The 15,104-nt window shown below is 35.3% G+C and overlaps 1 protein-coding gene across 2 annotated transcripts in view; it reads right to left on the bottom strand.

The window, feature by feature from the left end:
- The window catches only part of GABRB2 (gamma-aminobutyric acid type A receptor subunit beta2), a 262,315-nt gene that overhangs the window by 40,748 nt on the left and 206,463 nt on the right, over positions 1–15,104 (bottom strand). For both annotated transcript variants that reach the window (XM_055285373.2, XM_055285374.2), the window contains exons 7-9: positions 6,935–7,072; positions 5,058–5,210; positions 1,509–1,753 (exon numbers count right to left, since the gene is read on the bottom strand). In XM_055285373.2, coding sequence (XP_055141348.1) covers positions 1,509–1,753; positions 5,058–5,210; positions 6,935–7,072 — 536 coding nt within the window. The remainder of the gene's footprint in view (positions 1–1,508; positions 1,754–5,057; positions 5,211–6,934; positions 7,073–15,104) is intronic.

The following is a 15,104-nucleotide window of genomic DNA, read 5'->3' as shown; positions in this document are numbered from 1 at the left end:
CAATAAGTAAAACCTTGGGTGTGCCAAAGAATTTGACAATTTCCTAGACCCTTATGGTTTTTTGGTTTCCAAGGGCCATACTTAAAATTTGCATTGTTGCAAATATCATCTTCTAAGCAAGAAGTGCCTTGGATTAGAGAAGAGTCTAAAACCAAACATTAGACCTATGGATATGTGAAAAACATTACTGAGTTAGAAGCTTCCATATGGTTTGCTCCAAATACAACTCAATGGCAGAGATTATTTATGCTTTGCTATCCTTGGAATTAATTTGAAGTTAGAAATACCAAAACATCAAGGAAATAATCAGCTTTTGTTATAATTAATAATTCCAAATGGTTTAAGAGGATTGATTAATGTTTTCCTAGTCCCATCATGATGAACTAATTTATTGGTCCAATATTAGACACTACTTTATAAACAGTATTTAGGGCAGATATGAAAATAAGACTTTTCTTTGGCTATTGCTAAAGGTCTAAATGTGGCCTCTGGGAAAATACATATACAAGTATTATGTTAGTGCAGAAAGTGCTATAACAGGAAGCCAGGTGAAGTTTAATATTGAGAGTAAAGAGAGCTGGCTCTACTGGGACTACCATCAAAAACCTTAAAGTGGTGATTCTCAAATTTGGATGCAGATTAGAATAACCTGGGGAACTTTTAAAAATTATGTTGCCCATGCTTTCTCCAAGAAAATCAAATCAGATTTCCCGGGGAAGAGAACAAGGCTTCAGTATTTTTTTTAATCTGTGCAGGTCATTCCATTGGCACCCATGATTGAAAACTACTGACTTAACAAATAAACAGGGTTTACAGTTTTGTGGGAATTCTTTGACCATGTCTGACTTAAGCAAGATGGTGGCCTCATATAGTCAAATGCTGCAATGATAAGTGGTATATGTGCAAGGCATTTTCATTTAAGGAGAAAATTATTTGTCTTTTCCCCCTTACTCTTACATTCTTCTGATTGCTTCAAAGAAAAAGTCTCAGTTTGTTGCTTGGTAGGTCTGTAACACATCTCTATACTTGCTTATCTTTCCTTTAAGTCAAAGACAATGCAGATTTCAGGGCCAGAGACTTCATCTACTATAAACTAGAACTTAATGATACAGTTTTTTAAATTTGTTACTTATATATTTGTAAAGCTATTGTCCAGCAAGTAATACTGACTGAAGCAACATTAAATTTCCTTTTTAAATAAATTAGGTGAATAAATTTAAAGAATGCATAAATAATTTAGTTACTATACTCATATGTGAAAAAGCATCATAAAGGTCTTCTCATGTTTGGGCACTCCTCTTGTTAATGGAAAGGGCATCCCAATCTTGTGTCATGAGTTTGGTCCCTAATTGTGCTTCCATCATTAATTGTTTGTGTGCTTTGGGGAAAATTACCCATTCTCTTCCCTGGGCTTGGTTTCCTCATTTGCTCAACAAGGTCATCAACCTATATTGCTAGCATTCTTCCGTGAGTTTAAGAAGCAAGGAGGGCTTGCCCTCTGAATTTACCTTGTTGACATCCAGGCGCATCTTCTCATTGTTGGCACTGGCAGCCTTCTCAGCTGCTTTCTTTTGGCGTTGGGGCCCCCTCCCAAAGAAGATGTAGTTGACTAGGGCATATTCCAGAAGCGCCATGAAAACGAAGACAAAGCACCCCATCAGGTACATGTCAATGGCTTTCACATAGGGGATTTTAGGGAGAGTTTCCCGGAGGTGGGTGTTGATTGTGGTCATTGTGAGGACAGTTGTGATTCCTGAAAAAAAATGAGAGAGTTAGAGTAATAATATTCCTATCTCTTTTCTTCTTTCGTAATAGCTGGAAAGGTGATCTATATTCATTTTCTTATTCATATATGCCACAATCTATTTATTGGGCCCTTATTATTGCATGCCAGCCCTAGGATAGGGTATGGAGATAGGTACAAATTAACTTACAGTGATCACTGAATGTTTTGATCCCTTCTTTTAATTAAATTTTTGTATTTATAGTTATATATCTAGTGCGGGGTTAAAATGTGAATTAAATGCTATGATGGGTGCATGTGTAAGGTAAGAGTTCAGAATATGGAGAGGAATCTAGGTCAACTTTCTGATGTGGCAGGGATGAGGTTAGGAAAGAGAGACTTTTGAGCTGATTTCTGAAGAATGAGTGAAAGTCACCCAGGCAACCCAGAACTGGGAGTCAAAAGTCATGTTTGACTTATTGGGACTGCTGGTGGAGAGAGCTTTTATATCAAGGTTGGATTTGGGGGAGAGTACACAGCCTATTACTATGATCTTGGGAAAATCATTGTGGGTACATTGCAGGACAGGATGGGAAGAATCATGAGAAGAGTGGAGGTTAAGGGCCATGCAGAGAGCCTAATGGGGGAGTTTGAACTTAAAGGCAATGTGGAGTAGGGGCCAGCTTCAAGCCAGGGGGCAATTTGCATTTAGAACAATCACTGTGGTGACAGTGTGGAGGATGGGGAGAAGCAGGCATGGCAGGAGTAAAGAATGCCAGTTAAGAGGTTTTCAGAGTAATCCAACTGAATGATGGAAGTGAAGTCAATTAAAATAACAGCAAGGGTACTGAAATTAAAGAATACATTATACAGGCAATATCAATAAATGATTATAAACATTTGGGAATTAGAAGTGGAGGGTAACAGAGAAGCAGGAATCATAGCCCTCATGTATGTGGATCAGACAGTCAGGCACATAACGCCCAGATAAATAACACAGATGCATTCTAGGACTCCTTATAGAAAACGTGACACTGGGTCAGGCTGTAATTGTTCGTCCTGTTGAGTTGGTATCTCTGACAGTGGGAAGTAGTTTTCCTCTAAGCTGTAATCGGAAGGTAAATGCACTGAAAGTCCATAGTCCTGAGTATGATAAAGTCCAGCTTTGTAGCAAAATAGTGATGTGAAAATAGACAAAGCTCAGAGGTCAAGATCACACAGATGGAAAGTTGTAGAGTTGCCATTGGAATGAGAATCTTTCTGACTCAGGAATCCAGGCCCTTAAACACTATCCAATAACACATCCTGAAAGTTAAATTTCATTCCTATGATTTTGGGGGGATTGGGGGGACACAGTTTTCTGATTTAATTTTATCTCACTAGTAGTAATAATGTCATAGTTTTTATTTTGTTTTTATACTCCACCAAGAAACAGCTACAGAAAAAATAAATCTGAGCATTTGATTCTGAGCACGCCCATAAAACCTTGGTCTTGCTTTAGATACAGGTATCTTACATTTCTCATGTCCTCTTTATAGCTGTCATTTTGAGACATTTTCCAGTTTCAATTTTCCCTTCATCATTTCAACTATGGATGATCCTGTATCACATGTATATGATAAAACTGACATTGCTGATTTTACTATTTATCTAAATCTCATTTTAAAGTATTTCTGAACCTAGTAATAAATTGCTCACATAAAGACATTTTAAAAATGTCTTCTAAAAAGTTAATATATTATTTATTTTTCTGTAATAGATACAAAAAAAGACATGTTTCAACTTTGGAAAAATGGGATATTTGCAAATTTTATTCATTCTTTCATTCAGCAAATGTTTACTGAGCACCATTCCTCATGCAAGACACTGCAGATATAGAACTAGATACGGACCTTTCCTCCATGGATCTTTCATTGCTGAAGGGGAAAAGGACATCACACAACTAAGAAAACATAAGTTATAACTGTGGTTAGTCTACACACAGGGGAGGTCTATGGTACTGCAAGTTTATATATCACAGGTGCTTGACTCAGCCTGAGAGGTCATTCCTTCTCCTTCCTCCCATCCTTGAGCCACATAATTTAATCTTAACCCAGTAGCCGAAGTGATCCCTTTAAAACAGAAATCAAATCATGCCACATTTATGCTTAGTCAATGGCTATTTCATTCAAAATAAAAGCAAAGCCTTTGTGGTGGCCTACCATCCCTTTGTAATAGCCCTTTTGTGATCTTTTAGGCCTCTTTCCCTAACATTATCTTTGCTACTTCCCCTGAACTCACTTGGCCTCATTAGCCTCCTGCTGACACTGTTGGTTTGTTCCTACCCAGGGCCTTTGCAGTCATCTGGAATATTATCACCCAGCTATCCACATTGCTCTTAATCTTCAAGTCTTAGTTCCAATGACAATTTCTGAGTGAAGTCGGCCCTAATTATTCTAAACTGAACTTCTAGCAAACCCATGCCCCCTTGCTTTATATCCCTCTATAGATTTACCACATTGTATAATTTATGTGGTTATTAAATTTATTGTATATCTTTTACTGCTAGGTATAACTCAGAAGACTATCTCCAGTGCTTAGTACAATTAGCATATATTAGGTATTTAACAATTACTTGTTGAATAATAAATGAGTGGCTCTTCTAAGAAAGTAATGATTTAATTGAGATCTAATGGTAAAAGTGAACAATTCCACATTTTAAAGGGAATAGTCAGAATCCACAATAATCAAGATCGTGTAAAAGGCTATAAGTTTACTTTATCTTAAGTTAATAACAAAAATGTTCATGAAATGTAATTTATTCTCCTCTTGTGTTTGTTAGAAAAAAAAGCATAAGATGAGAGATGCCACAGATTACTTCTCAATATTCTTACTTTGTTGTCTCCTGCCTTAGTCATGCTACTCTGAAATGTTAATAAGACTTTAGAATTCTTTCTGCTTATCCATTTGCTACACACAACATCATCTTGTCTTTCATGAAGAAAACAATGTAGAAGGGAGGTCTTCTTAGGTAAAGAAGCACAGATACAAATTGAACAATTATGCAAGCAATACTACATGAAATATGTTTCAATAAAAATATCAAACTGATGGGACTAATCTCATTATCAACAGCTATATGGTTAACTAATACTGACATGAAAGAGCTTTACTTCATGTTTAATTGATTTAATGCTGAATCAGATCACCCAAAGTCTCATAGCTAAACTCTTGCAGTGTGAGAGGTTCAGTTGTGTCATGCACCACAAATTTCAGGATAAGGAAAATGCGTGCACGCAAACACAGAAATGTACACACAGAGTCAAAATCCACAAGCAGTAATAAAATGGCCTACCTAATGCCACTCTTGCAGCTGAAGCATCGTAATTAATCCAGAAGGAGACCCAGGAGAGGATGGTAATCAGGATGGAAGGCATGTACGTTTGCAGGATAAAGTAGCCAATGTTTCTCTTAAGCTTAAAGCTGAGGGATAACCTGGGATAGGAACCTAGAAAGGCAATTTTAGAACATTATCATTATCAATCAATATTTATAGGATACTTTTCTTTAAAGTCCATAAACAGTACCTCTTCTCTCAATTCAGTTTTAGCTCTTGGTGAAAGACACTTCTGCAAAAGCAATCTGAGAGCCCTGAGTTTCTAATTACCAGGAGTTACTCAGTGTGGAATGCATCCTGTACTCACCAGTAATTAAAAGAATTCCAGCTCTTCCCTACTCAGCCTCATAGAGTGAATCAAACATACCCCTCCTCTGTAATTGTTAGGACAATTTGGGACAGTCCTCTTTTTCATTCTTTCAATTGTTCCTTAGTAAGTTCATCCTGTAAGTTTAATCTTATGTGAGAGTGAGGCTGCATGTTCTGGTCATAGTAAAAGAAGACTCTTCTCAAGCCACAGATTGCAGTTTTAGTCTGTGATCAGTGGTGATGTTTCAGGGAATGCAGGTTTTTGTAGGTTTTCATGTATATGCATTCTTATCTTTTTTAATAGTTTCATTGCTTCCATTGGAGTTCTAAAAGTATACCTTACCAACCAAAAGGTGAAGACTCATTGCTTTTGAGCAATATTTGTGGGAGATACAACTAAAGAATCAGCTTCCTAAATCTGGGTTCCTTGATTGTGATGACCTGGGCAATTACCCTTTAATAAAACAAGACAAATAACAGAGCACATTCTTAGCTTATAGGAAGTTCACATGATAAGTAGCCAGGAGAGGATATTCTCATTGTTTGGAAGAAAGCCTTGTTTAGTTTTTGGAGGGCTAGGCTAAGTGTCTGAATACGATACGATAGTAAGAATATTCTAAGTGGGAACTCATTTCCATAGATTTTTAGGAATTCAGCGGACTTCAAACTTAGGAAAAGTTTCTGTTTGTTGTTGTTGTTTTAAAGTTAAAGGCATTGTATTTTTATCAAGTCACACAGCTTTTGCCTGAAGTGGTTTGTAGGCACAAAAAGTATCTGACTTCTTAGCAGAAGGGCCATTACAGTATTAGTTATTTCTGTGCCTGTGGGGTTTATTTCAATAAGAAAAATATAAAGAAGGATACCCCTGTGGGTTTAATATTTTTTGCCTAAATGAGTGTCTAGCAAATGATTGCTTTCCTCAGCTTTACTGCTATAAAAACGCAAAAATTTTGCTGATGAAATCAAGTATGACCATATAAAATCTCCATGCTGGAAGGGTGAAGATGGCAAAGGCCTCAGGATAATCTTAACACCTGAAACAGCTTTTAGCTCACACAGGAGGTAAAACTGTATAAAGAAATTCTTATCCTTTGAAGAAAATCTGAATTCCTCCCATTGTCTTTGGAGAATTTCATGTGATCAGACTTGAATGAACTGCAACTTGGCTCTCCCAATGATTCAAGGAATTATGGTCAATTCTGTGAGATGCATAATGTTATAATGTTGGGGAACAGCTCTAAGCCAGGTCTTTATTCCTCTTCCTGTATTCTTTCTAAAAATTAGTCGCTTCTCTGGCAAATGAGATACACAGAGATGATCCTCTCAGCTCTGCTGGGGTGGCTTCTGGAAAAGAATAGTATGGGTCCCTAGTAGAACAATAGGCTTCATGGGAAACTGAGGGTTTTCATTGGATTTGTCTTCTAAACTCATTGTGCTTTCCTGGGACATAACTCTAATATAAGTGAACATGTTTAACAAAATATGGTGAAGATTATTTTCCCTTAACACTTTTCCATGATACAAACCTGTGGAAAAAACAACCTTCTTGGTGATAAGTTTGTAATCTACAATAGAGAACTGTGGAAGTTCAATTTTCGTTACTCCTGTTACTGCATTATCATCGCCACGCCAGTAAAACTCAATGTCATCAGTTGTGTATCCATCTGTGAAAGGAAACATACACATGCACACACACAAATACAGAAAACAAAAAAACAGACAGAACAGAAAAAAATACCTGTTTAGAAGATGAACTATGTAAATAGTATAAAGATATAGCTAAAGGCTTTTATGTGTTTGATATCATACTAAACATTTCAAGTCTATTACTGTATTTAATCCTCATGACAATCTCATTAGGGTAGTATTATTAGGCCCATATTAGACTTACAAAAACTTAGAGAAATTAACAGTATAGATTCTCTTGCAACTAGGAAGTGGTATAGTTGGGGCTCAAACCCAGGTTTACCTGATTATGAATCCCATTCTATCAAACATTATCACATTATCATATAACATTATCACATAACCCTAGTTTTTACTTTATGAGAAGATAAAATAAGAGAACAATAATTTAAACTATTAGTATAATGCTGATTATCAAATTCTCCCCAATATAAAGTATATGAATTACAATACATTTGAATTTCAAGTCAGAAGAGAAGTGATTACGAAGAAGAATCATCTGTTCAATATTCATGTAGTTGATTTTCAAATTTGACTTTGTAGCGTATTTAGTTTCAAAGAAAATCTTCCACAGAAAAACTCAAAACAACATTAACTCCAATCGCTTTGAGGAGTAGATATAAATGTATAGTGTACATTGGACATGCACAGTGCATTTTGGAGGCATGCTTCCATTCATTCCACAACTATTTATTAACAACTACTATGCATATCAGGGCACAGTTGCTGGGGATGAGAGCCTATATAACAAAGACATATTCTCTGTTATTAATGATACTCTCAATTCACAGGGTGGAGTACAATCTTAAGAAATGAGCACACATATAATCCTAGCTAGTAAGCAAACATATAACAGCAATGAATAAGCACATATTAGATTGTAAACAGTGCTATACAGGGAAGTATGCCATAAAATCCAGTGAATATTAATAATATCTTACAAATTCACCCACCCTCCAAAAAAACCCCAAATAAAAAGCATATGTCACATTCCATGTGAACAGATACCACATTTATCTTTTCAAGGAACTTTTGCATCTGGATAGTTGATTTTCACAAGTCTGGGAGATAGGCAAGATGGACATTGCTCTGCTATTTACAAAAATAACCCAATAAATTTAAAAGACTGCTTAAATTCTTTGCCTTTTGACGTGTGACTAGTCAGTGTGACAGAGATGACAAGAATACCAATCCTTGACTCTTAGCCCCAGATGATTTTCAACAAACCACTTCTCTTTCCTCCAAAGAGAGGGAGTTCAATCTCTAAAAGAAGGTAGAAAAAAATGTTTGTTTTTTTTTCAAAGAACTAGGATACCTTCAATTGGAGAATCTACATCAAACAGCACAGTTCAGGCTGTATGGTTTAGCTTTTCTAGAAATCTAAAGTTCCCTTTGTTCATAAGAGTAGCCATCTTTATCTGATTCAGAACTACAGTTTTTTGGAAGAGTTATAGAGCATTTGAACTTCTAATACCACAACCAAAGGCCTCCGGATATAGTTAATGATTTTTAAAAGGCTTCTTTACTTGCAAACACCACAAACTATATTGAAATCAAAATTGTAGAGTTTTAACTGATTATATGCCAGCAATATTTTATTAGTGTGATCTGCTTTGCTATAAATTCTTTTTTTATATAACTTTCATTTAAAACTAAATTTCAGGGCCAGGCACAGTGGCTCATGCCTGTAATCCCAGCACTTTGGGAGGCCAATGCAGGAGGATCACTTGAGGCCAGGAGTTCAAACCATCCTGGGAAACATAGTAAGACATTGTCTCTATGAAAAAATAATAAGAAATTAGCCAGGCATGGTGGTACATGCCTATAGTCCTATCTACTTGGGAGACTGAGGTGGGAGGATTAAGTTCAGGAATTTGAGGTTGCAGCGAGCTATGATGGCACCACTGCACTCCAGCCTGGGTGACAGAGCGAGACTCTGCCTCTAAAAAATATATAAATAAATACATAAAAGTAAATATCAGACTCATGATTTCAACATACATTCCAGGTATTAAGTGAATTGAACAGTAGGCAAATTCTCAGAAAAGAGCCCCTCGCTTCTGTATAAAATTCTCTACCCAATCCCGAGAAATGAGATGCCTATCCCATAGGATAACGGTACTTTTCCTATGATTTCAACTTTCCTAATACGGTGACAAAATACTCAGTCTGAGGCTCCATGTCAAATGTAATCCAATTTCCTATCAGTTCTTTATCCATATCTCTCAGTTATGAAGTAGTTCAGAGACATTGACAGTCCTACCTTTGATAAACCAGTTTAAAATAACAAAATGACTACAGCTCCTAGAATTGAACTAAGTACTAGGAAATGCACTGTAAAACTGTTTATTATATAAACATGAAAAAGATTATTTATGTAAAAAGATGGTAATCACTTCCCATGAAGGTAGTCCTAACCAAGATACTCCTTGGTTTTCCAAGATAGTAACTGGCAGCATGTTATAAAGTAGCAACTGCCATTTATTGCGTTAGTTGGTGGTATATACTAGGCACTTTGTTAACTAGACACCATCCCTTTCTATAGAGAGCTAATGCCTCTACTTCAAGAACACTGGGTTTAAGATGCCCAAGAAACCAGTAGAGATTCTTATTTAGCTAATCAGGAATTGGCTTGGGGATCTGATTTTCTTTTTGATAAGCGTTCCAGATAATTCTATTGTAGGTGACACATAAAAACACTGAGAACCACTTGTCAAGCAAATGAAAAAGATAATGATAGCAATTAAAATAAATGCTGTTATTTATTGAGTGATGTTATTCATTTTACTAGGAAGTCTATTAAGCACTTCACTTTCATTATCTCATTTAATCTTCACAACAATCATTTTATAGGTGAATAGTGTTTATACACATTATTTGAAATAATGAGCCCTGATACTGCAAGTTAGTTACTTTTGTCTTTATCTCATTGTTGAGAAAACTAAGATTCAGAGAGATCAAAGACCTTGCTAAAAATCACACATCTGGCAAATTATGATAGAGTAAGCACTTGATGCCATATCTATGTGACTGACCTCAAAAAAAGCATTTTTTTTCCACTGCATTCCCTGCCCCACCATTAGGACATAAAAAATACATGCTATATTCAAGAAATGTCCATTTTTATACAAACAAATGCAGCCATCTTCCAAAGAAGAGAAAAGAAAAATGAAACACTCAGTATTTCTTATATAAGGAACTAGGTCTAAACTAATAGAGTATATGTGGTCCTCCAGGTTTCTTCCCTCCTAATCTTCCTCAGTATTTACCTTCTTTTATCCATTGCTATAAATATTATAACAGAAGCTTATCTGTAGGCAGAGGAATGTGAATGTCTATAGCATTTCAACCAGGTTATATAAAAGATGCTGATTAGTTTTCCAACAGCAGAAACATTACTAGGAAGTGCAAACTTTTGGCAAAATGACAGTGTTTGCTAGGCAATACCTTGTGTGAAGTAGGCACTCAGTAAACATTATTAAATTAATAAAACAATTATTTAATGCACATGTGACTTTGGGCTGGTGTTGGTTTATGTAAATGCTTTCTCTAGATATTTATATATTGTAAAGGATCATGCACTGCATTTTTATTTCTGCCTCTTGCTCTTAGCATAGTGCTGGCACACAGTTGGCACTAAATGAATGTTTTCTGAGTGAGTAAAGAAACACCCAATAAAGAGAGCTCTTTAGAATAATTCAAGGTTGTTCACTATATATTTCTCCCTGTGTATTAGTTCATCCTGAGTTACTGCACATCTCTTTGTCTTCTGTTTCCCAACCTGTAAATTGCAACACTAATATAATAATAATGGCCACTTCATAGAGCTGTCAGGCAGAAAAAGAAAAAAATGTAAAATGCTTAGAACAGCACCAGCAGATAATAACAAATATTTCAGTTGATAGTTATTCAAATAAGAATTATTAAAAATGAATGTAAAACATATTTTATGTCCCATTTTGTGGTTATTAAGTGAATACAGACAATTTGCACAATGGAAAACATAGCTGTTCAACCACACTTATAGAACTCTCCAGCGTTTTGGAAATTGCTAATAAGAAGTTTCAAAGTTATTTTGATGTTTTGGGTTTTGGAATCTGACACAATAAACAGCACACTGTATTTACTTCTGGCTACTGCCAGTCTTAGAAAATCCAATCCTCTTGACTTTATTTTAGGCTAACCAAGAATAGAAGATTGCAAATGGAAAGCAAATGTTGCTATTGCATCATCAGTTTCTGAAGACGAAAGAGCAACGAGCTCCATGACAGTTCCAGGGTGGTCAAGTTAAAAGCCAACTCAATATACTATGTAGGATGAGTTTAAAGCAGACCTTGTTTTCTTCTTTTCTTTGGATATTCTCTGGAGGAATATTTAGCAGGCTCTCAAAGTGATTAAAAACTAAAAGAAAACATATGCAAATATATATGACCTGACTTTTACAGCTTTCATAATAATGATGAGTAAAAAAAAATTAGATTTCTTTAAAAAGATATCAGAAGGAAATGCACTGAGGCACTTCATTACTGTATTGCAAATTAAACTCATCATTTATATTTTATTCATGGGATTCCAGAAACTGAGTCATTAAATAATTTTGTATTGTTATCATCAAAAACATAAGACACATAATCATTCAGAGGGCCTATAAATAAACTAAAATACAAATTCACTGGCATTCACCTGAAGAAATTAAAGTAATATGAAATGTTACAAGCCTCTGATCAGGAAAAACAAATAGAAAAATCTATAAAATATATATCTCTAAGATACGAATGGTAGATACGTTCTCATTGAAACATTGATAAAACATGTATTATATGGGATCTAAGAAATGGAAATATCATTTTAAAACATATACACAATAACTAAATATGATCTCACAACTGTGATATTATCTGATTATATAACTTGGCATTTTAAAAAGTTATTTTCTCTCTTTACTGTCAATCTATATATTTTGTTATCTACTAAGTCAATATTTCATTTTCGAATTGTTTTACTGTGCAAAAAATCTGAACCTGTGACAAGATATTAAACAGCAGGAACCAATGAGAACATTTAGAAGAGGTGAATTAATGCCACTATTTATTTTTTCTTTATTTATATATATATTTTTTTATTATTTTTTTCTAGTGGGAAATTAAGGTGACTTATTGTTCTCTCATTACTTATTTAAACTTTGTTTCTCATTTGGATTGGTAAATATTCTAGGATTGTATCCAATATAACAATTGTCACATAGCAGTTTCTTTAATCTGTTAATGTTGTCATCATAACCAATTGGCAATCAATGAGAACTATGGGTCAATGTTATTGCGATAGTTCACACTAGTCATGGTGGTTTCAATCTTTTAAGAACCATCTTAAAAGATGCATAAATTTAATGTGTACATCACAGCATTTTATGTGTACATCACAGCACTTTTTGAATAAAATACCTCATCATAAAATAATTTAACACATACCCTCCATTTGTATCTAAAATGTTGTATAGTTACTATTATTAGTCTGTAAATAACTATTAGTAAAACTTGATTTCTGTTCTGAGAAACACTAATCTGTAATGTGCTTCATGGAAAAGGGTTACGCAATCAATATATTTGGGAGTAACTACACATTTTGACTCCCTATTATAGAGTCATAAAACATTTAAAACAGTAGCTTAGGAAAACCTGCAATAAATAATCTGCTTAATTTTACTTACTCCTGGAATATTCCAAATTTATTTAACCATATACATTTTTTAGCATATAAAAATACCCTCCCTGGTATAATCATTCCATAAAATACTGGATTGCAATTATTCACAAATTTTAGGGAAGCCATACACAGTGCTATTTATTTATGTCCCCTCAAAAGCCAGGTAAGCACTGGAGAAGACCCACAGTCCCTCAGAACCATATTCTGATTTTTAGTGGGTTAACCATTTTTCCCTCCAAAAATGTTTCCAGGAGAGAAAAAAGTTGCAATAACATAGAGATAGAATTATCTTTTAATGGAGCAGGAGAGACAAATATTTCAGGGAAGCAGCATGATTGAATGTTCAGCCAGAAGGCAAGCGTTCTTCTCATGACTAGTTTGAGTGACCATAATTAGAAGTCTGTCAGTCCACCATTAGAATGAAATCCACTCCATGCAGAGGCCTGTATACTCTGCAAAGGTACAGGACTGAGCGCAGTCAATGCCAATTAGAGTCACTGGGATATTTCGAGAGGCAGAGACAGACACACACTTCTCAGTCATAACTGTTTCAACTCAATATCGAAAGTGTTCCAAAGACACTCTGAGTGATTGCTCTGACTCCTTAATTGCATCTTATTCTTCACTCTGCTCTTTAGATGAACTGCTAGACACACATTTTTTTGCTGTCAAATCATTTCTAGACCTCAAGTAGCTCAAAATAATCGACCTAGGGTAGGTCAGGCTTGATTATCTAGTGGCGTCTTAGTAAGGACACCATCAAGTAAGTCATGGTCCAGCATTCATCCTTCATCAAAGATGACCTATTTTTTTGTGTGTATGTACAGTTTTTTGAACTCAAATCTTATGATGTAGGAGAATAGGAAATCATTAACAATCAAGTAAAATATCAGATTGTGGGTTTTAAAGACCATATATCCATTAAAATTCCAATGCAAAACTGTGTATTTGTTGTCTTTGTATGGGAGCAAGGTGATCTGGTGGCCGTTTCTACAAATTTGGCTCCACGATGTGTTTCTTAAATTTTCTTACTTATGTTTAGAGAGACTAAGCAATTAATCTACTGACCCAGGTAAAAGAAAGCAGTTAATAATAATAAACAAAATAGCCACAACAACAATAATAATATATAGCAGCTACCAACTATAGAGCCCTATGTACCAGGCACTGCCTTAAGCTCTTTATAAGGTTCGTCTCTACAAAGAACTGAAGTGTTATCATTATCAGGATTCTTCCCTTTCATCTAACATTGATTTGTCCATATGCATGGGCTCTAAGTCCTGAAGTAATGTTGACAAGTCAGAAAACCTTTGGCATACACAGTAGGCCAATGCTTCTTAAGCTAATGTGCACAGAAATCACTTGAAAATCTTGTGAAAATGCAGATTCTGATTTAATAGGTGAAACCCCAGATAGTGAAGTTCTGATAAACTCCCAGGTGATGCTGATACTTTTTGTCCATGGACCATCCTTAGCATAGCAGGAGATTGGGAGATTTTTACTGAGCATAAGTCATTTGCCATGCGGTAAGTGTCAGGCAAGGAAAATCTTGTATCTAGCCGTATCCAAAGAAGAACAAGGTTTTTTTCTGAACAAAGGTTTTCACAAGCTCCAGCATTAAAATATTTTTTCCTAGTTCTATTTCCTTTACAAGGAATAAGAGGAAACATTGCTGATGTTGTCTCTATTCAGGGGCCTGGTTTCCTTAAATAGTCTATAACCTACAATCACCAATAGCAGAAAATACACAGATGGGGCTAGGTCCAAAATTTTTCTGCAAATTTGTAGTCATGCTAGTTTTATTTAAATATTTTGCCTCATTAGGCTAAGAATACTGCACTCTGGCATTGGATTTCTGAATCTTTTATTTATATTCTTCAATAGACTTGTCAGCAACCTTTTAGGGTTTCCACCTTCCTCCAATTTATGCTACATATGCTGGTACTATTTGTTTTTTTAAAAAAAAGTTGATGGGAAACAACAGATGCTGGCAAGGCTGTGGAAAAATAGGAATGCTTTTACACTGTTGGTTGGAGTGTAAATTAGATCAACCATTGTGGGAGACAGTGTGGCTATTTCTCAAGGATCTACAACCAGACATACCATTTGATTCAGCAATCCCATTACTGAGTATGTACCCAAAAGATTATCAATCATTCTACTATAAAGACACATGCACACATATGTTTATTGCAGCACTGTACACAATAGCAAATACTTGGAACCAATGCAAATGCCAATCAATGGATAGATCGGAAAAAGAAAATGTGGCACATTTGCACCATGGAATACTATGCAGCCATAAAA

Source organism: Symphalangus syndactylus, chromosome 7 (assembly GCF_028878055.3).
Source record: "Symphalangus syndactylus isolate Jambi chromosome 7, NHGRI_mSymSyn1-v2.1_pri, whole genome shotgun sequence".
Taxonomy (NCBI): Eukaryota; Metazoa; Chordata; class Mammalia; order Primates; family Hylobatidae; genus Symphalangus; species Symphalangus syndactylus.
Note: the sequence above shows the minus strand (reverse complement) of the source record. Positions and strands in the feature narration are given on the sequence as shown.